We start from the raw sequence: 21,224 nt of genomic DNA on the forward strand, positions 1-21,224 counted from the left end.
AGGTCTGCTGAGTGTTTAAAGACCTCCACACGTGTTTCAGTTGTTGAATTCATTTAGGCTATTGTGCAAACTTTTTGGAACCTAATACAATAGGATTTTGGATCTTGTTAATACAACAAAAATTGACAGATGAAAACATGCTTAGTTCACCTGATTTCACATAGCTTAATTTCAAATACTTAGACTATTGGGAATATAAATAGAAATCTAGTCTTACCCAGCTGCGACTGGTTTCCATCAGCCATCTGTATAAGAGCACTGTCTTTCTTATTGTATAAAATCTTCACACGCTGCACATCACCATAAACACCTTTTCAAAGTCAAAGGTAACCCAAAAGAAAACGGTTACTTTAAAGCCAGTCAACTAAGTTACGCATTTTGACATATCAATGGAACATTCAGACAGCAACAAGATCACTCACTCAAACTCAACACTCTCACAAATGAATAAAGGAGATAAAGATTTTGAATAGTGAATTTTGAAAAGAATAATTTCTGATAAACCCTCAAAGCTATGTGAATGATATTAAATTAAAGACCATGCAAAATATATTAGCATGCATTAAAAGAAAATCCGTGTCTATGGAGAGTTTTAAACAGCAAAAGAAAAATAGCGAAAGATTTACTATTCAACTTTAAGCCAAAGTGCTAGCTACAAATAAGAATTAAGGTGAAACAAACAAAACAAAACAAAAAAAAAAAACAACAACAAAAAGCAAAACAAAACAAAATTAAATCAATAATAAAAGTATAGTGCTAACAATAACATACCGAAGAGGGTAAACAGACTTTGGGGCGTAACCATCTTTAGAAGGAGAGAAGAGCAAGCAGCGTAAGACAAGAAGAGAGAAGAGTCGAGGAAGAGCGGAGATGAACAGATCATCCATAACGAAGGGTGGTTCCCGCAGAATGGTGAGGTGGTCATGGATCATGGTTTCAAGGCGGTTAATTGGGGCAAGTTGGTCCGAGGAACATTTTGTTCAAGCACAGAAGCATGAACGTAGGGAATGAAGACAGGGAACACAGACAAAGACAAGGAGAAAAGGGTAAAACAGGGAAGGGCACGGGAATTTGGGTAAAGACAAGGAAAGGGAAGTTGAACACAAAGGGAAAAGGATGAAATGGGGAAGGGAAAACAGCAATGCAGAAGAAAAAAATAAGTGGGGAACAAAAAAAAATAAAATATAGGTCAGTACATAGGAAATGCAGGAATTTGGTCAGAAAATGGTTGGTTTATGTACTGTACAAGAAAAACTGAGTAAAATGTAGTCACCCAAGACAAATATGGGTAAAGTACATTCATATCAAAGAGTAAACTACAGCATTTCATCTCAACATGAAAATAAATTAAAAAAAAGCATGCAATAAAAATTTTAAACTTTAAACTTTAACTGCGTAAGCATGGCTGGTTATGAAATGCAGGCAAAAAATCTTTCAAAATGGCACTCTGACCTAAAACATTTTAACATGCAAGACTGGATGACAAACTAGTACCAGATGATAAAATAAGCTTAATGATTTATAGTGACAGAGGCCAGTTAAAAATGGAACAGCTAGACTGATACAAACTTCCCACATTTCATACCAGCTTTCACAGCCATCAAAATAAATGTAAAGGACAGTAAAAATGCGTGACTAAACAATCCCCTTTAGATTTCAGAGTTAGCAAGAAAGATACAGTGAAGGTAAAAAAGCTTTGTCACCATTTTTTTTTTTAATAAGACAAATGAGTATCTGCCAAGAAAAAAATTACTAAGAGAGACTGGAAGAGTGCCTCACCGAGATCTTTGGGAGAACCTTTAAAGAAAAATGTGTTAGAGTAGTTCACATAAATTAAAACCTTAAAATGTGAGATAAAAGCATGAAATGAAGCAGCAAACAATTAGAAGAAACAAAAATGGGAATTCTAGTTTACATGATTATAATTGCAAAAGAAAAAAAGCTTTCAATTCAAATGTCAAACATGCAGTAATTACCATATTTTTCTTAGAAAATAAGGTAGCCAACTATCAAACGACATTAACTTGTTAGCTACCTGGAAAAACAAAAGTATTCAACAATAATGGTTTTTTAAATTAACTTTGAGGGAGGGTAGGGAGTAATAAACAGCAAAAATACCATGAGCTTAAAATCCAAATATGAGACCAAATTCAAAGAAATTATAAGATACTGATTGATGAAGTATGGCAAAAGAGGAAAAACACTGAATTGTTTTACTGACCTCTTCATTTAAATTGCTAACCAGGAGGACTGTATTGCCACCAGCTGAGACTCCAGGCATTCCCACACGGCCAGCAGCAGCAGCAGCTGCAGCAGCAGCAGCATTTGGAATAGCCAAAGGACTCAGAGCTCCTGGAACAGCTGCAACAGGAAGCCCTAATTTTAAAATAAAGCATATTTTACGAAACACACACAAGTCGTTTAAGAAAAAAAGCACCTATATCAGTACAAGTGTTGCATACAACACTCTACAGAGCAGACCACTCCGCTGTTACAGTCGTCCAAAGAGTTGTGATATAGGTTAAGTAAACATGAGGAACAGAAATCACCCTTTGAGAGGCATTGTTCACTTCAACTTCATGCTTCAGGCTAAATACACAGCACTAGAGCTGGTCAGGTGAAAAGGCCTACATAAACTGCATAAAGGAGATGAGGAGGCAAACTTCTAAATTCAGGATTCAAAGTAGCACCAAACTGGTTACTCCACGACTTTATGCAATCCGATTCTTTGAAGAAGCACACAGCTATTAGCTGAACCTTCAGCCGTGCTTTACTCTTCTTCAACAGAAACTGAAATCCTGGAGAGATCTGGTGGTTTTGCCTGGTGATGTCACTGGTATACCAGGCAAGTATGCTACTTCCAGGATCCGTGAAAGGTTCTTATGACACTACACATACTTCATAGGGGACCATCTTTATCATATGTTACCAACAGTTTATTTGTACATTTTACAGAATCCAGTAAAAGGATATTTATATAGCAAAAAGGGTAAAGAAAAAAAAAATCAGAACTTCAGTATTTTATTTTCTTCTACTGAAATTGGCTTCTCAGATTTCAGCGTTTTGGCAAAATTTCACATGTTTATATGATAATACTAAGCTAACACTTCTGACCAGTCTTCAGAATGCCAGGTAGTCTAAATATAACCTGTACGCTATGTACGTAAGACTGTTTTCCTTCCTTTAAAATAAAGTTTGACGTAGGAAGTCATTATGAGAAAGCAAATTTCTTCAGTTTCAGTCGATGACCAAATATGACAATGACAACGGTAAAGACAGTCATCTGTATACTCAAAAAGATCCAGATTTAGTATCAAAAGGGAAAACATGTAGGGAAAGGAGATGTTTTCATACAGGGGGATAAATATGGTTACAATTATTATTTTTTTAATTCTCTAGAAAAGATCTCCAACACTACGTATACTTTATTACATGAATTCATAAAAAAAATAAGTAATTCAGAAAATTAGATTTTGCTGGGCTGGACGAATGTCTCCTCAAAGGAAACAGGACATCCATCACAACTTTGTGAAAGCGCTTATCAAAGATAATACAGAACACACTCTGAAAAATATTTTCTAGTTGTCTCCTACCAAATCATGTAGAAACGTGTTCTAAGAAAGGAAATTAAAAAAAGATACAGTATGGCTTCTGATAAAAGCATTAGTACTCAGATCAAACCAGAGGCGTAAGACGTGCTGAGTAATGAAAACATCAGTTAGAAAATTCTAGTCATTTCTTATGAAACAATATAAAGGGAAAGTGTACTAGAATAGAACAACCATTTTATTGCATTACTTGCATTATTCATGGAACTGACCAATAGAAAACAGAAGGAAAAACCCTAATTTGTCATCCTTCCATCCTGCAAACACTCTTATTAGGATTTTATTAAATATGCAATGAAGTGACATGTAACGTGCTTCAGCACATAAGCCAAGCACCAGCTATTTGGGGTTTAAGAAAGCACTTCTCCCAGGTATGCCACTCTATCATCATCCATTACTGAGGCCATCCTCAGTCTTCTCTATGAGAACATAGAAGTACCAGCTGCTGTCAGAGAAAGAATATCAAATTAGACAGACCATGCTAGTCCACACATAGTGATTACTGTTTCTCAAAATCAATTTTATAAAGACAGGAAAGCATAAAAACAGATCTATATACCTAGGTGTATAAATAGCAAGACAAAAATCTAATATAGGTCCATTTTGTTCTTGGGTTAAATCTGAAGAATATAGCTTTATTCAAGTAAAAACTATTAATAAAGGAGGCAGTTAAAGAAAGCAGCCCTGCAGAAGAAAGAACAAAAAAAAACCCAACGTGATAGGCAGGGAAAATCTGCCAATATAAAATACAACTTCTCAAGTAACAATTTTTTAAAATTCTGTTCAGTTCTGAAAGTCATATTTTGGAAGTGCAGTTTAGGTGCTTTGTATTGCATACACTGACTCGTATTTGTTTATGCTTGGCTACCACAGAGGTCATACAGACAGAAATGTGATAAATGACGATATGGTGCGACGGATGTTCACCTGAAGAGAAACAGGTAATCATTTAGCTATGAAAAAATGCTGAGACATTAGAGCATTTCAAGTCATTTAGTGTGTCTAAGCACCTCTCCCTACCCTTAGAAGCTTTAAGATAGTCCAGCAATTTTAGGAATAAAGGAACTTTAAGGATGCTAGTGATGCTGTTATGGTTGGGTGTAACCAAGTAGTTGCCTTTAAAAGGCAAAATTCTTCATAGCATTAAACCCTCTAACGTGACATTCTTGGTCTTACTGATGAAGTTAAAACCAAACATTAATTCAACAGCATTCATACAAAAATGTTCTCAATTGTTATCCTCTGAAACAGATTCATTAAGAATGTTTAGAAGGAAAATTAGTGGAAAGGAATAATAAAACCTATGAAAAGCAGCGATGAATAAAAGTTGTGGTAGCCCGTAACTACAGCAGCATATTTCCAGCTGTTTATTTGTATTTAACATAATTTGTAGTGGTTAAGTACAATACATTTCCTATTTATTCTAAGGTTTTTTCCTCTCTAAGATCTCCTGTAACCTTCGTCACCTCGTGTATAAAAGAAATGTACACTCAAAACCAAACAACCATTTGCTGCTGATAATTCATTTGAAAGCAACCAATTCTGTCCATTAGTGATTTTCTGCTTTCAAAAGAAAGCAAGGCTCATTGCAAATACGTACAATTTACAGTCTCTAAGATTTCTGACAACTTAGTTACATCAAAACTGATGATGCAGTAAATATGAACGAGTATATTATTCACGTGAGCTAGGATCACCTAGTCAGAAAATATTTTTCCACCTGATTATATAGCAGACAGACCTTATTTCTTAAAAGGGTCAGACAAATTATGAACCCATAGAAAACAATTCTTGATCTGTAGGTCCCTACCATTTGCTACTGTAAGTCAAAATTGTAAAAAGATTAATTTGTACTGTAATTATTAGTTATCGCACAACACACTGGTGACAATTTGAGGACTCACCTGCAACTATTTAGAAACATGAGCTACTTTGTCAAGAAGATGAACTGGTATTTGAAAGCTCTGTCATCATTAATTTTATTTTAGCTTTCAACAATTACAGATAACAGGATTTTGCTTTTTCTGGATATTAATTGAACCATACAAACATTATACATCTTCCTTCCTAGCCACTGAGTCTTTTACCTGAAAGGTCAAACACAGTATGTCATGTATTACTTATTCGTCCTCGAAGTACTTTTTTCCATGACTTTTGAAGTGCAAATTATTAATGACATTTTAATACAAGGCAAATTAAAGCTATACTAAAAATATAACATGAACTTGTGTGGAAAAACATTGGCAGGAATAGTCACCTTAATGTAGGAATGTGTAACTATGACTGAACTAGATTTACTCCCTACATTTTTCATTACAGAAAACAATTGTAAAACAAAATAAAATGTGAAAATAAAATACAGAAGCAGGAAGAAGTGACTGCCATCATTCTACCATATTTCATTCATCATGGTTTGCTAACCTCCATCTTATAACTCTGAACTTTAAAGTGTCCTCACCTTTCTCCTTTTGCATATCTGAATAGAAACACAGCCACAAACTGCATGCACAAGCACCCATTCAGGCTTTCGTTTTTTCTCTCCTATCCTTTCTTATTGATGTTACTAATATTTTGTGCATTTTTGCACGGTAAACAGCACAGAACGAGAACCCTGTTCTTCCATATTCAAGCGATCATCATTCCCAGTTTGACATCTGAATGGCTAAAGACAGCAACAGTACTAACAGAGACCCCTTTTGTGAAGTTTTACAGACTTTGAGCCCTGCAGCTGAAAAAAGGCAACCATGGAAAAAACAAGCAGCACAAGAAGAGATGACAGTATCGTCATCCTCACTTGCCAGATGAAGCACAGTTAAGACATACCCAGCTATCTCAAGTCTCTTCCAATACATAATCCTCATTACTCATCAAAATAAACACATGACTGACTTCACTGATGCTCAGAAAACTTTCAACAGCTGCAATCAAAGTTACTTGTGTTACAATCCTTTTATTTTCCTGCTGCTCAGGAAACAAGTGCAACTGAAGAGATGTATTCAGACAGTGAGAATTAAAATATTTAATTAGTTAATATGACTGGCATCTTCATAATTCTACTAGCAAAAAACATGAATACATAGAAGAACAAGCCTAATTAAAATCAAAAGGTTAAAAGAACTTGATCAGTTTTGTGGACAAAAATCACAAAAGCATCAAAGTAACTTACAAGCCTAATACACCAGAACATGAGGTCTCCTAAACATAAGTCATTTGGATACTCTGATAACTTTACAACTATAGTAAACCCAATCACTAAACACATCCAGAGTGATCCAGTGATTCAAGTATCTTCAAAGTGCTATTCCATTATGCCAAGCAAATTAAAGTCATCTATTTGACATGTACTAGGAAGCACTATACACCAAGAAATATGCTAGAAGACAGACTGGAAATCAACTTCTCAGGACTCAGGAAAATGTCAGAATTAGAGCTACATATTTCATGTATTTGACACTGTTTTTCATGACTCTTTAACTCTCTTCTCCCAAATCCACGCCTTACAGCGCATAAACAGATTGGTCTCATTAATAAACAGATTTGGTATTGTTTTTTTCTCTTTACTGTTCATACTGCAGCCCCACATCTAGTACCACTGTGCTCTGACAAATGAATTACTAATTGCTTTGAGTGCTACAGCACTCACCTCTATGGTGTCAAACTTCACACTCATCCATCTTCCCTATCAATCTATGAGATGAGAGATTTCATACTTCCAATTTTTAACAATGAGCGGTTAAAACAAGATACCTTCCTGGGGGGATTCTACACCTAGGTATGAAATGTATCCTTTAAATAATCAGATTTCTGAAAAAGGCAGCTAGTGCAGCTTTCAGTAGCCATAACTAGTACACTGACCCTCTTCCTGTGTTTGCAGCTTTCACTATGGGCTGCCTAACTGCTGTAACACGGAGTGCAGAGGCTTGCCTTTACTCTTTACATTTCCTCTTTACTTTGTATTAACTCTGACTCACTCCGAGTTGACCCATCCTTTACAAAAAGCAACACAAGAAATCTGTTGTTCTTAAGTTCGCTGTAGAAGAAAAATGAGAAATGATGAAGAAAAAGGAAAAGACTAAGTGGGAAGAACAGTGATCACAACATAAAAAATCACGTTTCATAAAAGTCGTAAGATTACGTCTGATGTTTTGAAGAGTGAAAGGTGTTTGCACCGAAGAATATCAACTTCACAGAAGTAGCAGTGAAACACATGTAATGAACTATAATAAATTAAAATAAAACCCAGAGTAATACAAATTTCTCCCAAAGCATGCAGAACATGCTGAATTCAGTATTTTGCTAACACTTGAAGATGTAATTGTATGTTTCCTCAAGGCGATTCACCTATTTCTTGTGATGAGCTCAAAAACTGACTGGATATTAGAACTCATCTACCATAAACCATAAATCTAGAAGTGCAGCTACCTATTTTCTTTTCCTGCAATTTACAAAACAAAGGGGCACTTTTTTTTTTTTTTTTTTTTTTTTTTTTACACAAAGAGCATAATCATTCCGCATTGAAGGAATAAAACTAAATGCTATTTTTAACTACCTGATATTACAAATAAGCATTCATGAGAGTGCAACATGCAAATCATGTTAAGTCTGTTACAAACATGGTTGGGAGAGTGGGCAAGGTGGGCTGTAGCAGCTGACTAACAGGAACATTAGAAAGAAGTGAAAACTGGCTTGGGAATAAAAGCAGGAATAGTTAAGATTTCCTTTTAATATGCATTTCTTATTTGTCATACATTCTCTCATCTACTTCTCCAGGACTTCTAAAGACAATGCAACAGTGTTAGTGTCAGATCACAATCTAAAATGAACAGGCCTTTGGACACTATTGCAGTTTAAGATACTTATTCATTAGAAGGACTGACAAACATTTTCATCAAGTGACTGCAACACAAAAGTACAATGCCAGAGTCATACCTAAAAGGGAGGTCTCCTTTGCAAATGCTGCAGCAATAGCTGGGTCCAGTGCTGGTTGTCCATCACCAGATGGAAGATCAGGACGAGTGTAGTCTCTGCTTTTATCGTTGTTGTACTTGACATTCAAATTCACCAATTTGGAAAAATCAATCCGCAGCGTACAGCAAGCATTATAAATATTCTGACCATCCAGGGCCTAGAAAAAGAAGTCAATTTATTTAAAATAATATATAGTATACATTGGATGTTCTTAAAAAAGACAAGGCCAGCATTTATATATTTATCCCTCTTACTGTCTAACTTAAAACCAATTAAGGTTACAATGCATTAACCTCTTTTAACGTGATTCCAGGAAGCTCAATGTTTACTTCTCTTACCAAGAGACTGCTTATGCACCAAGGTGGGAAGAGACATTTTAGTGCAAGCTTAAAGGTTAGTCCGTTGAATATAATTAATTAGCCTGCATTCCACAGCATAGCTGCAGCACAGACAAAATGCCAAACATTTCTCAGAAAGTTAAAAAGCAAACAAGTACGTTTCTAAAACGAAAGATGACCTGAGAAACTGTGAGAGAAACACTAAGCTTGTATACCACATAGTGGATTGCTATATATTGGAGCAGAACGTTTACATTGTTCTTGCATGTTTTTGTTCTCCCCTTAAAGGAAGTTATTGCAAAAAATTGAAGTATTATCTGCCAATCTAATATTAATTATGCTTAAAAATCCTATTTCCACAATTAATTGGTGCTTCTAAATGGATGTCTACCAACAGTAAAATTCACATGAACTCTTAACACAGCACCACTTTGACCTCTATATACTTTGCCCGTCTTCATTCTATACCAGATAAATGAATATATCTGGATTTTATTCCATTTGCATTTTGGGCATACCTTCATTTAGTGTATAGAACACTAACAGCTATACAGAAGAGATTAGCAAATCAACACCTTCCATAAGTTATTTTACATTTTCAATAAATGCTAAGAAGTGATCACAGAACTCATCTGAAGAAAACAAAAAACCCTAACATGCCCTCAAATACCAAACTCAGATCTTTCATTTTTCTTGATTAATGCAGTACTGAAACGCATCACCTCTGGCCTAAACTAGCTCTTGCAGAGCTAGCTTGGTTACACCTGCAACGCACTTCCCAACACATTCAAGTTCTGGTAGGACTTGCTATTTCGAGCCAAGCACTGTGTGAACCTAATGGGCCTGCTGGGTACGGAAAGCAACACAGCTATTTTCATACAGTGATGCATCTGGAAACTGAACATCCTGCAGACACCCCCCTGCTAGGTCTGGGCCAGCAAGGCTGTCCCTTCCTCCAAAATATATTATCACAGCTGACATATCACCAGGGCTCACAAAATTGCTTTAAAGAATTAACACCATTAGCAGTCAATGTACAAGAACAAATAAGAGAGTACTATTAGATCTTTCAAGTACTGGGAAAATAAAGTACAAAGAAAAAAAGGATAGAAACCTGACAATCTAGACAATTGTTTCAACAAATACCTAGCAATTAAAGAGAAACTCCTTTAAACTCAGCTTGAACAATGTTTTATACAGTATCAGCAACACAATCTACTGCCCTGATTCACAGAATACAAGCAGAGAATTAATTTTGTATTTTGGGGGGCAAGGAGGATGAGGGAAAAAGGAGGGCAATCAACAATACAAAATAAAGTATTTGTTAACTCTTTCACATACAGTGAGGAAGCAAACTTCAAGACTCTCCTGAGGTTTGTATTTCAGAATATCTCACCGGAACACTTACATACAAAAAAGTACATACCAGAGAATCAATCACCACTTTTACTTATGTTCTAAAATACACTAAGATACAGATTAAAGGCAGATCCAGTTTACACAGCCAGTGTCCTTACCATCAAGAAATAACCATTCATAACAAAAACTAGGTACAACCGGGACCAAAAAGCAGTACTTGTTTAGCTTTGTCCAAATCACAGAACGTGACATAAAGCTTTAAGTCTTCAAAACACAATCAAGACTCTCATTATACCTCTCTCTGGAGTCTGTAGACATGTTGATTTATGGCTGGCAGAAGGATGTTAGTGATTAAAATCTTTAGCCTTAAAAAATAGAAATAGTAGCAAACCACAGCATTACCTATGTTTGTAGTTTCCAGTCTAGTCAATGGTTGAGAGCCATGCAAGTAATTAAAACTTATACTGAAACTACTAAAAGGTTTAAATCCTATCATTCTGAAAAACTCAGTTACCTAAAGTACATACAAAAGAATACAGCACAATAGAAATCCCTCGTAGCAGGAGCAGAGACAGTCGAAAAGAAGCTCCTGAACCAGAATGGAAGGAGATGCACTCTTAATGAGCAGTGCAGTCACGCTCTAGAAAAAGCTCCTTGCAACAGATAAAAACAGAAAACCCACCCCACCAGCCTCTACCAGCAGCATCATATGCCAACAACAGTGCAAGAAAGATTGCCAGCAACTTTAACAGCTAATCTTGAAAAAACAAAGTCACAATTGTGAACGCTTATCCTCAGCTCCTTTTTATACAGCAAAAAAAGCACATGCAAAGTTCCTCCCAAACAGAGAGGAACTAAAAAAACTAATGACAGTAACAGAACTGTTAGTGAACGTACATATAGATACAATCTCAAAGAACTCTAGTTGCTGCTAAGAAACTTTTCTTTCTTTGAGCACTTATCTATACATATTCACGTGTGACAGTGCCACACCACTTGCATGCCAAACCAAGGAGAACAAGTACAAAATGAGAGCATCATTCTTTATCTTGCCTCTGACAGCAAAACCATTACGTAAGCCTCAACAACAGGAATAACAAAACTTATGCCATCGTGGACAGATACTTCAGTGGATACTTACACAACTGCTCTGATACTGAATCTTCTGAAATTCAGGCCCCTGCCTTCCTCCCTTCCCCCATTACAAAAAAGTGCACCATTCTCTTGGCCTTTCCTAAGGGGGAAAATGAGCCTGACAAGTTGGTTCATCTCCTGCCAAGAGCTTGTCGTACCTACTCACTCTTGAAGAAGCCCACTATGGTATTTAGGAGCACACAAACTAGATGGCCAGTAAGAATATGCAGACAGCCAATAGAAAACAGCAGTGAAAAAAAAGAAAAAAGCTTAAGTTCAGACCAATACCCATAACCCCAGGAATGGTGCACGTACTTAAACTGATACAGAAGATCTCAACTCTACAGTACAAACTCGCTTTCACCATTAAAACTTTCTTTACAGCCACTAACATTGCTATTGGGATGAAAAACAGACAAAACACTTCACACCTCCTAATCACTAAGTATGCTGCACAGTTCCTCATCGGCTATGACAGCTAAGGAAAGGAACAAGCCAGAAATTGAGAAAAAAATCAAAAACCCCCAGTGCTGCTCAGAGTTTCAAAATAGTGGAAAGTTGATGTGGCTGGAAAGAAGCCAGTATTCCTAGATAACCACTACAGTAGAAGAATTCAAAATACTTTGGAAGGGTCCTAGTAACCAGGCTTAGATTCACAAAGAATCCAAAATCTGCTCATGTCTGAAAGCAGCATCTTTCACAGAAGGTAAGAATAGGCAAGCACAGCCTAACAACAAAGAAAACAGCAGAACTAACCTGGTGAAAGACCCAAAATAGAGAACTGTGATGGTCTGCCCGAGTGCAAGAATGACCATATATATGGAATGAAATACAAATATTTATATATATTTTTTTGGTAATAGCAACCAGGAAGATGATGAAGTGATGAAGATGGCTGAGAAAAAGAATCCCAGATGAAGAGGGGAGATGAGAAGAGACTATTCCAATAGGAAAACAAAGCTCGAAGAAGAGTATTTCCATCTATTATTCAAACAAACACACACAAGCTTTTCTACAAAAGGACAGCAAGAGTTTCTATCTAGGCACCATGGAGTTGTAACACTTGCATCTCATTCTCAAATGTGACTGTAGTTGTTGAGAGAAGTGACAGCAGCAGCAGCTAAGGTGAACTCAGCAGAAGTACCCTATGAGATTACAAAATGTTGTCACATCCTGAATGACTGATGCAGCTCTCTGATACAGCCTCGTGCAGATCTATCAGTAGGCTCTGATGTGGAGAAAGAGAATGTTATTTGAATAATTTCTTCTGTCAGGCCTTGCTTGCCTGAATGAATGAATTTCTGATGTAACAGATAAAATTCACAGTTCTTTTTACTTTCAGGGTTCAAGATGACTCAAAATCCTTGTGATAGAATGGCCCCTGGAAAAGTACTGTAGTTGTAGGAACTATGCTTCGATGAGCTTCTCCCAGTGCCTGTATAGACCATCAACCTGGGGAATTAAATGCCCCTACAGAAGATGGTCAAATTAGCCCTCTGAACTTCAGGGAGACAGATGTTACTTACAAGGTTCTTTAGATAATTCACATATAGTACAAAGATGAAAAACAAGAATGCAGTTTGGGAGATAGAAAATTATTTCATGTTTAGACATCCTGACTTCCCAGTTCAGCAATGTAGCTCAGAAATTCAGCTACCATGTATTTCTAGAGACACAGGGCTTCAAGCCACAGCAAATAGTGTATCTGCACCTCTCTTTGTCAAGCACTGCAGGCACCTAAAGTGATCATCCAAAACAGGAAACAGATCTATCGCGTGATGAGAATAGCTTGAAAGCACTTGCCAAGGTCTGATAAAAAAAAAAAATCAAATTAGACTGGAAAGAAAAAAAAATGAGCACAGAGGAAATACAATGAAACCACTGGAGTCCCCACCATCTCTCTCCCCAAACACAGCAGAAACTAAGAATAATATTTTAAAAAAGGACATGATGTAACAGTTTAGAGTATTAAAAAAAATCCCAAGAGATCCTTACAAAACATACTCCAGACTCAAGTAAGTACCTCAAAGGTGATACAGTAAATCTTGGGAGAGATGTGTCCCAAGTGCATCCTATGGATACGCCTTTGAATGAAACTGTTTCTTTTGAGACAAGTGTCTTGGACACAAGAGGTTTCTGTGGCTAAACACCACATGTAAAGCACAATCCATTAGCCAAAAATGAGCTTTTGTGTGCAGTTCCGTGACTAAAGGACCAGTCATATTCTTCTCTACAAAGTTGGAAAGTCAAGGACATGAACATCGTTACTGCATTTGCTGGACTTTCTGCTATGATGTATGCAGTCCAGCTCTCTCCTGGTGATCTAAATATTGCTTATCATTCATTTCAGCTAAGTCTTCTTCAGCATTCAAGGTGTCCAAAAATCCTTAATGCAATAATCTAAGATCACTGCCCTGAATCTAAATATCTTATCTTGAGATGTCATTGCTTTGTGTTCCAAAAATGACTACCTGAAGTTCCCATTACAGATTTTATGGCAACGAACCCCAGCAGAAATTTTCCGCAGACCACTACCAGTGCGGAGCCACCCTGAAGCTGTCACTCAAAGCCACTGGAAAGAAGGCATCTCAAATGCGAGTCAACTGAATCTCTGCAGAGAAACAAATCCAGGGTAATATGAAACACCTACACGCCAAGTAAGAACCAAATGATCAACTGTAACAAAAACTCAGATTTGTGATATTGTTAACTCATTTTGGGTCAAGACAACTGTCGTGCATAGCGTACTTAAGAGTCTCACTTAATCCTGCAGAAGACAAGACATTATTAACTGTCTATAGCCAAAATTTGGCAAGAGTACTTCTAATTCGTTTACACAAAGACAAATTTGAATTAGCCAGCTGTGCAGATATAAACACTGGCACTCCAATCTCATTATGGTGTACCACATTAGCAGTATTCCAATATTTATGTTTGATGCTTCTGCTGAGGGTATTATCATTTACTATGAAAATGTGCTGGTTCTGATGCACAGAAAATCTCCTTATGAACACAGACACCTCCAGAACACCACTTTGTTTCACTGAAAGAAGCACTGTTTCACTGAAAGTTCAGTGTGCTGTTCAGTGTGCTCTACTGTTGCAGCTTCTCAGGACTTTCTCCAAACCATGGCTAGACTGCTGAATTGTACAGAACCTGAAGTTTGTCATCTTCACCTTTATTTGTAGATATAATGAACTATAATGATCCAATCTGAAGGCAGTGATGAAACATGAATCAGTGTAGCCATAATCTACTTCTACAGGAAATGAGTTTCTCACAAAGCAAGTGGAGCAGGAATGCAATTTTTCACTACTTGCTCATTCAGATAGCAAAGGAGTCCCACAGGGCTAGAGGCTTCATATTGAACATTCTTGTCAGTGTCACTATTTTCTCAGAACCTTCAAATGAATAGTATCTCTCCTTGGTACTTACATCACTTGAGTTTTTCAAATTGCTCTTTAACTTCCTTAATAAGTCTTCAATTTCTATTAAGGCCACATTCTGATTTCCTGTGAAGAGTGCCAGTGGAAAATTAAATTTCCCCCATTATCTTCTATGGTAACAACTGATGGAAAACAAATCGAAAACTTCTTTACTCTTTTACCATGCTTTTAATTTTGAACTCCATGCAACTTAAATATTGCCACCACATCCGCTTGCTTCTACCAGATGTATTTAAACTGTTTTTCTCTTATTTTCTGACTTTCTTTCCTTTAGGAAGTTTCATTTTGGTGACGCTTCATGTTTTACCATAGTAACTCAACCATAAAAACAGTTATTTTACTCTATTTATCTCAGGGAGAGACGAGGGTGAAGAAAAAAAAATAAAACCTTCCTTCAAATACAGCATTCTTTATTTACTTAGAAGCTTGTTAAAATGAGAAGCTATATGCCTAAGCCTGTTCCAATTCATTACTTTGGATCAACAGCTTCAGGATTACTCAGACAATGACCACATGTGCAGGAGTCACTGTTACTCAATTCAGTTCAGTCATTCACACAGAAGCTGACCACTCCGGTGTCCGAACAAGCTAGCATCAGTTTGTCTGAAGTCAACAACAGCACCAGATTCTGTATTTCTTTTCATATTTTTACATACCTCATCCTTTGTTATTTTGCAACTTCTTTACTGATTTGCAAATTACATGTATCAGTGTAATTCTAGGGATATAATATACAGTCCATTTCACAGACAACATTTTTCCATTAAATCTTCTGATAACATAGGTAAAACCCAAAAAAAATAAAGTCAAAAAATGCATCACTTAATATTACATCTTACTTCAAAAATGCTCTTGTTTGAAAGAGTTATTAACATCTACTACTGAAGAACAACTTTGCAAACACGAATCAAGACTAAACTACAACACTCCGCAACAAATACCCGAGAAACACTTGGATTAAATATACCTCAAATGGCTTACAATCAATTCCTGTAGCAATTGTAGGTTAAAGATCTAGTTTCTGTATCACTATTTGAATTCTACTTACAACCTGAAAGGTGTATCCCATCCATGGGAGTTTTTATTTATTACAGTAATGTATTTGCACCTCCCTCTATTCCGAGGTACCATCTAATACTTTGTATTATACATCTCAGAAAATAATTTTAACTGTATTCCAAGTTTTTAAGTTTTCCTGACTGGTTTTCAGGGGTAGATTAAAGTGGATCATCATAAGCCAAGTTGACAAAGTCCTTGTCCCTGACTAACTTATTTTTTCTGAGTAAGAACACCACTTACACTTTTCTTTTTGATGGCCTTTTTTTTTTTTTTTTTTTTTTTTGTGATTCCCTGTTTTGGCCACCCCATACTCTTTTAATCAATGCCCAATATTTCATATGGTGATGAAGATAAAAATGACCATCTTCTACTTTTTAACGTCCATCTTTATCTCAATGTAGTCATCATTCTTAAAGGCAGAGTGTAAATCTAAGCCTGCTTTTTCTTTCCTCCACTTTCCTTCACTTTTTCCCCTTCTCAGCTATTCTGTCACCTATGGGTAATAAGCACATTCTATGCTACCATGCAACACAACCAACACATCAATTTTAATCAGCCTTCCATAAACACAGAATGTATGCGAAGGTTTAAAAATATACATTGATTATATTTATCCCTTCGTTTTATTTTTTTTTTTTAAATAATATCTATCCTTCCCTTTTGGTTCACCTTTCCTATTGCCACAAATCTTTTTCCTATTGCTAACAAATCTTATTCACTTAATACAAAATGTCTGGTCTAGATGACAGTCAATTTTTGTCGTTGTTTATCCATACTCTCTCTCCTGCTGTAATGAATAAAAGTAATTACTGGTTCTTGCCTCTCATATTAAGGACAGAAGAGTCTATGCTCTGAATGCATAGACAATGCATTAGTTCATAGCAAATTTAGTTCATAGCATCGTCTAAAATTAGGATCTCGTTCTGTTGTGTCACTGCTGCATCATACTCTGGTCCCACAAGTAAGAAGGCACTCTCTTCTGGGCACTTACAATGAAATCCATGTTTTGTAGCTTAGCCTTAAAAGAGAACTATACTTACTAGTTTTGCTTGCTGTGCATTCACTGGATCACCATACTGCAGTAACGCTTGAAACTGGTTATTCTTTGTGAATGTGATTATCTTCAATACAGCACCAAATTTAGAGAATATCTGTCAAAAACATCATAAAGTTTTACACACAAGTTCCTGCCAATCACAGCTCAAATTAAAGCAAAATTTGGCTTACCTGATGAAGAACATCCAGAGTTACGGGATAGTACATGTTGTCAATAATTATTCTAAGTACTGGACTCTGAGCTGGAGTCACTGCACTCTCACTCACAGTGGTCCCACTTATGGGAGCATTTGTTGCCTGCACGGCTGTCACTGCTTGAAGAACAGCTTGGGCCCGCTTGAAGACAAAGCAACAGAAGACATTTAAAGAGATCTTATTTAATATTTCAACACAATAGCTAGAAATTAGTTAGCGATATTCATAATGGTTATCTTCAGAAAAATCAGAGCTACACACAGAACACAACAGAAGTGAAATGCAGTCCAACTTTGTGAAAAAAATGAAAACATCAATTAAGCCTTCAGACTGCATAAGTATTAATCTTCCCAGAAGCAAGCATATTGTTCTACCAATAAGGACAAAAAATAGAGGATTTTGTGTATGTCAAGACTCCTTCGAGACTCTTTTATAGAAAAAAGCCTACAGAAGCCAATTTCTGTAGTGTTTCCAGTATGTCTTACAGTTAACATTTCAATTCCATTTTAATTACGTAGAAGGCTCTGAAAGAAAGGGATAATGCTAAACACTACCAAACTTCTCAGTTGTAACACAAGGAAATAATACACAGAACTGACAGTGCCAGAAAGTAGTATCCATAGAGGGGTAAACAACCTGGTGTCTGATATTCACACCCTTTACTAAGAAGAAAAAAAGAAAATACTCTTCGACTGGGGCTGTATTTTGTGTTTTTTTTTTCCCCCCATTTGTTTTCTTTTGAAACACAAGCAAGGTCTTAGAAATTCAGTTTAATGACAACATCGTAAAAACATACATCTACTACATTAAACTACTTCTACTGCCAGAACTGAAAGCATCAAAATATTTTTTTTTCTGAGAAAGAAAAAGTAGAGGGAAAAAAGATTTCCAGGTAATACTTCCATTAGGGCAGTCTTATGAAGCAAAACAACACAGAACAAAGAGACAAAGCAAGCATTCCAGGTAAAAATTATGACCAATAATAACCACCATATTAATGCATACGGCATATTTCAGTGGTATTAGAGCTACGACCAGTTCTCATGTCTCACAACTTACATGACACTCTCCAAAATGAAATGAATCAATAAGTAAAAAAAAGTTTAAAAAACAAACCCGATGAACACTTTAGGTAAATCTTGTTTTCTCAACTACATTTATCATTAATCAACCTAACTCTATAAAAATGCCTTTTGATAACAGTAAGTTCTTTTTGTTCAGAAAACTAGCAATATCTGCACCACCTTTATCTTTCCTTACAGAAAATGAATTATCAACCACCTTCTGGCTTATAGAAGGACTCATGAAATGCTAGTTACAGAACACTTACTGCCAGGTACCTCTTTATAGTCTTTAGTTATGGTTAAAAGAAAGATCTGAAATCCTAGGAACATTAACGTTAAAACTGGGCATCAAAGGGTATGGTGGCATAAAAGCCGCTGAAGAGTCACACTACATCCCACGTGCTGTGAAGGTGGTTCTGGGATGTACACAAACTACCATCACCATAGAAGACAGAACAATACTACAGAAAGCTTCTTAAGGCAATATACCCATCCAGTATAAACTGGCATGCAGACAGAATCCAGACACCATTCTTCTCCCCCCAAAATAAAGGTAACTATTTTCCTTTGTAACTAACATTTTGGAAAAAAAGAAAACCAATTTTTGAGTACCTCTGACAGACAAACTATCAAAAGTTTCTAAGGAACCAGAACACTGACGTGATCAACAAGAAAATCACTATTAATTGATCTGAACCAAGATGTCTTTAAAAATAATTTCAGAACAATCATTTTAAAGATAACAGCTACAACTTTACTATTTCCATACCTTATCTAAGACAGGACACCAGTAACAGAAAATGTAACTGTATTTGCACAATCTTTTGTAACATCAAGGGAGTATGACAAATTAACCTTAAAGTAATTTTACTTGTGGTAAATGAATGTCTTTTTCCCTATAATTTGTAAGACAGGGTCATCACATTAGGAAAACCTATTTTGCAAAGGCATTATTTTTGCTAAATTTCCTGTCCTAATACACCCAGACATGATAGATCTATTTTAAAATAGGTTCTGCAGAAGCAAGAACTTGTTTTTCCCTCTACTATCAAGTACGTTTGTACATTAGCATGTTCTTCTTGAGGAACAGCAGATCATAAACTGATGTTACCAGTGCTACCAGAGCGATTATTCAGATCATTGAAACATAGGTATTAGTCATTATCACTATGGAAATTCAAAGAGGCATTAGCATCTCAGTTGCCAGCATTATGTAGTTATTTTTTGTTGTCCTACAGTTCCTAAACTGAGAACTTATTTTATATAAAAAAAATAAAGCTAAAGCATCTTCAGAATCTATTTTACATTAAGAAAACACATGAAGAAAATTCATCCTAATGGAAAGTTTACACACAAAGCAGAATCCCCTTCAATATCACAAAATGGAACAACACAGGTAAAACAGCAGTGAATGTGGACAAAAGTAGATGGTTTAAATATATGCTACACAAGCCAAGACTACGCATCATGAATCATGTTCTACTGTCTGTATTTCTAATAGTGCAGAACAGTATACCTGGTTCAATGTGTTATCAGTCTTTAGTTCTTTATGATTGGAATACTGGATATAGATAGGTTGGTTACGAAGATGAGGTGTCACAGCAGAGTAGTAATTCACCATAGTGATAGCTGCTTCTTCTGTAGCAAGTTCCAAAAAAGCCTGTAATACCAAGACAAGTAAATTTCAGTATTTACAAAGTAGACAATCTTTATATTAAAAGCACAGAAAAACACAGCACTTAGAGGTTGGATAGAGTATTTTGCCAAATATCAGTGTCTAGACGATTATTTCATTCTCCACATGCCAACTTTATTTGCTAAGCTACTACATTCCAAAAATTCATCTGTGAAGATGCAGAATTGAGCATTTATCCTACAGCCATCTTTTCTACTTTATGTAGCTGCTAACCACCCCACACTCCCAAACAGAATTACAAGGCAGAGTAAGTTAATAATAATAAAAAAGAGGCAACAAATTACCTGATTTTTCCCTTTCAGCATCAGGATGTTGGTTACCTTACCAAAAGGTAAACCTAAAGCAATGACTTCTGTTTCTGTTACTTCCCCAGGCAATTTTCTGATATGAAGAACACGAGACGGAGCCCCATCCATTTTATCGTCACCTTTGAATTTCTTGTTGTCATTACCATTGGCTGAAAGACATATTCAGACTGTTTGAAGAGCTTACTGCTATTATTAGTGTTTTGTTAGAATGGTTTTCATTATAAACATGAGAATTTTAAAAGAGCCACCTCTTAGTCTCATCTAAATAAAAATCAAGGGTTTAGAACAAATTTTGAAGAGGCAACTGGAAGAACATGAAAAAGTGTTACGTGGTTCAAGTCTGTTCAAGACTAACTCAATAGCTCTGTGATAACATATTTTCTAAGCAAGATAAAAAACACAGCAAATCTTTTTTATCTCACTTTCAGTGAAGGGTATAATGCCATGTAGGAATACTAATAACTCCTCAGAAAGGCTTGAATAAAAACCATATGTAAAAAAAAAGATTACCCAGATTTTTTTTATTTTTTTTTGAAAGGAGAAAGATGTCAATGGAATAAAGTGACTAAAGATGCTCTTTAAGGAAAATTGTTTTTAAGGACTGTTTTCACTAAGTAACCAGACAAAGAAATGATAAAAGTTTCAAAGGAAATTTATTGATGATACAAATACAGGAAAAATCATTAAATGCTGAGAAGGATGACACTGGATAAAAGTGATGACACAGAGGACTGACATTACAGAAGTCTGATGAAATTTACATCCCCGTAGTTTAAGAGCCAAGTACAAGGTGACCATTATGAACTGTGGACAGAAAAGGGAAGATCAGCTATTAGAAACAATGCTACTAACTGGGAGGGAGGAGAATAAAAAGAAAAATATAGAATTTTCCTAGCAGAAACAAGGAAAAAATTGACATCATTGTAACAAGACATCAGGAAGATAAGTTTGCAATGTTGTCCAGAATTCTCGTAAAGATTTCAAAAAAAAATA

At 36.0% G+C, this 21,224-nt stretch overlaps 1 protein-coding gene across 5 annotated transcripts in view; it reads right to left on the bottom strand.

Annotated features, from left to right (window-relative positions):
- Positions 1-16: 16 nt before the first annotated feature.
- PTBP2 (polypyrimidine tract binding protein 2) overlaps positions 17-21,224 on the bottom strand; it is a 47,163-nt gene continuing 25,955 nt past the window's right edge. For 2 of the 5 annotated variants that reach the window (XM_068690200.1, XM_068690204.1), the window contains 8 exons: positions 20,208-20,380; positions 19,744-19,887; positions 17,140-17,304; positions 16,953-17,063; positions 8,538-8,733; positions 2,222-2,376; positions 772-805; positions 17-310 (listed from right to left, as the gene is read on the bottom strand). In XM_068690200.1, the coding sequence (XP_068546301.1) occupies positions 180-310; positions 772-805; positions 2,222-2,376; positions 8,538-8,733; positions 16,953-17,063; positions 17,140-17,304; positions 19,744-19,887; positions 20,208-20,380 (1,109 nt within the window). In that variant the 3' untranslated portion in view covers positions 17-179. The remainder of the gene's footprint in view (positions 311-771; positions 806-2,221; positions 2,377-8,537; positions 8,734-16,952; positions 17,064-17,139; positions 17,305-19,743; positions 19,888-20,207; positions 20,381-21,224) is intronic. The other 3 variants (XM_068690201.1, XM_068690202.1, XM_068690203.1) reach the window with 3 other exon arrangements.

This window comes from Anas acuta, chromosome 8, assembly GCF_963932015.1.
Source record: "Anas acuta chromosome 8, bAnaAcu1.1, whole genome shotgun sequence".
Taxonomy (NCBI): Eukaryota; Metazoa; Chordata; class Aves; order Anseriformes; family Anatidae; genus Anas; species Anas acuta.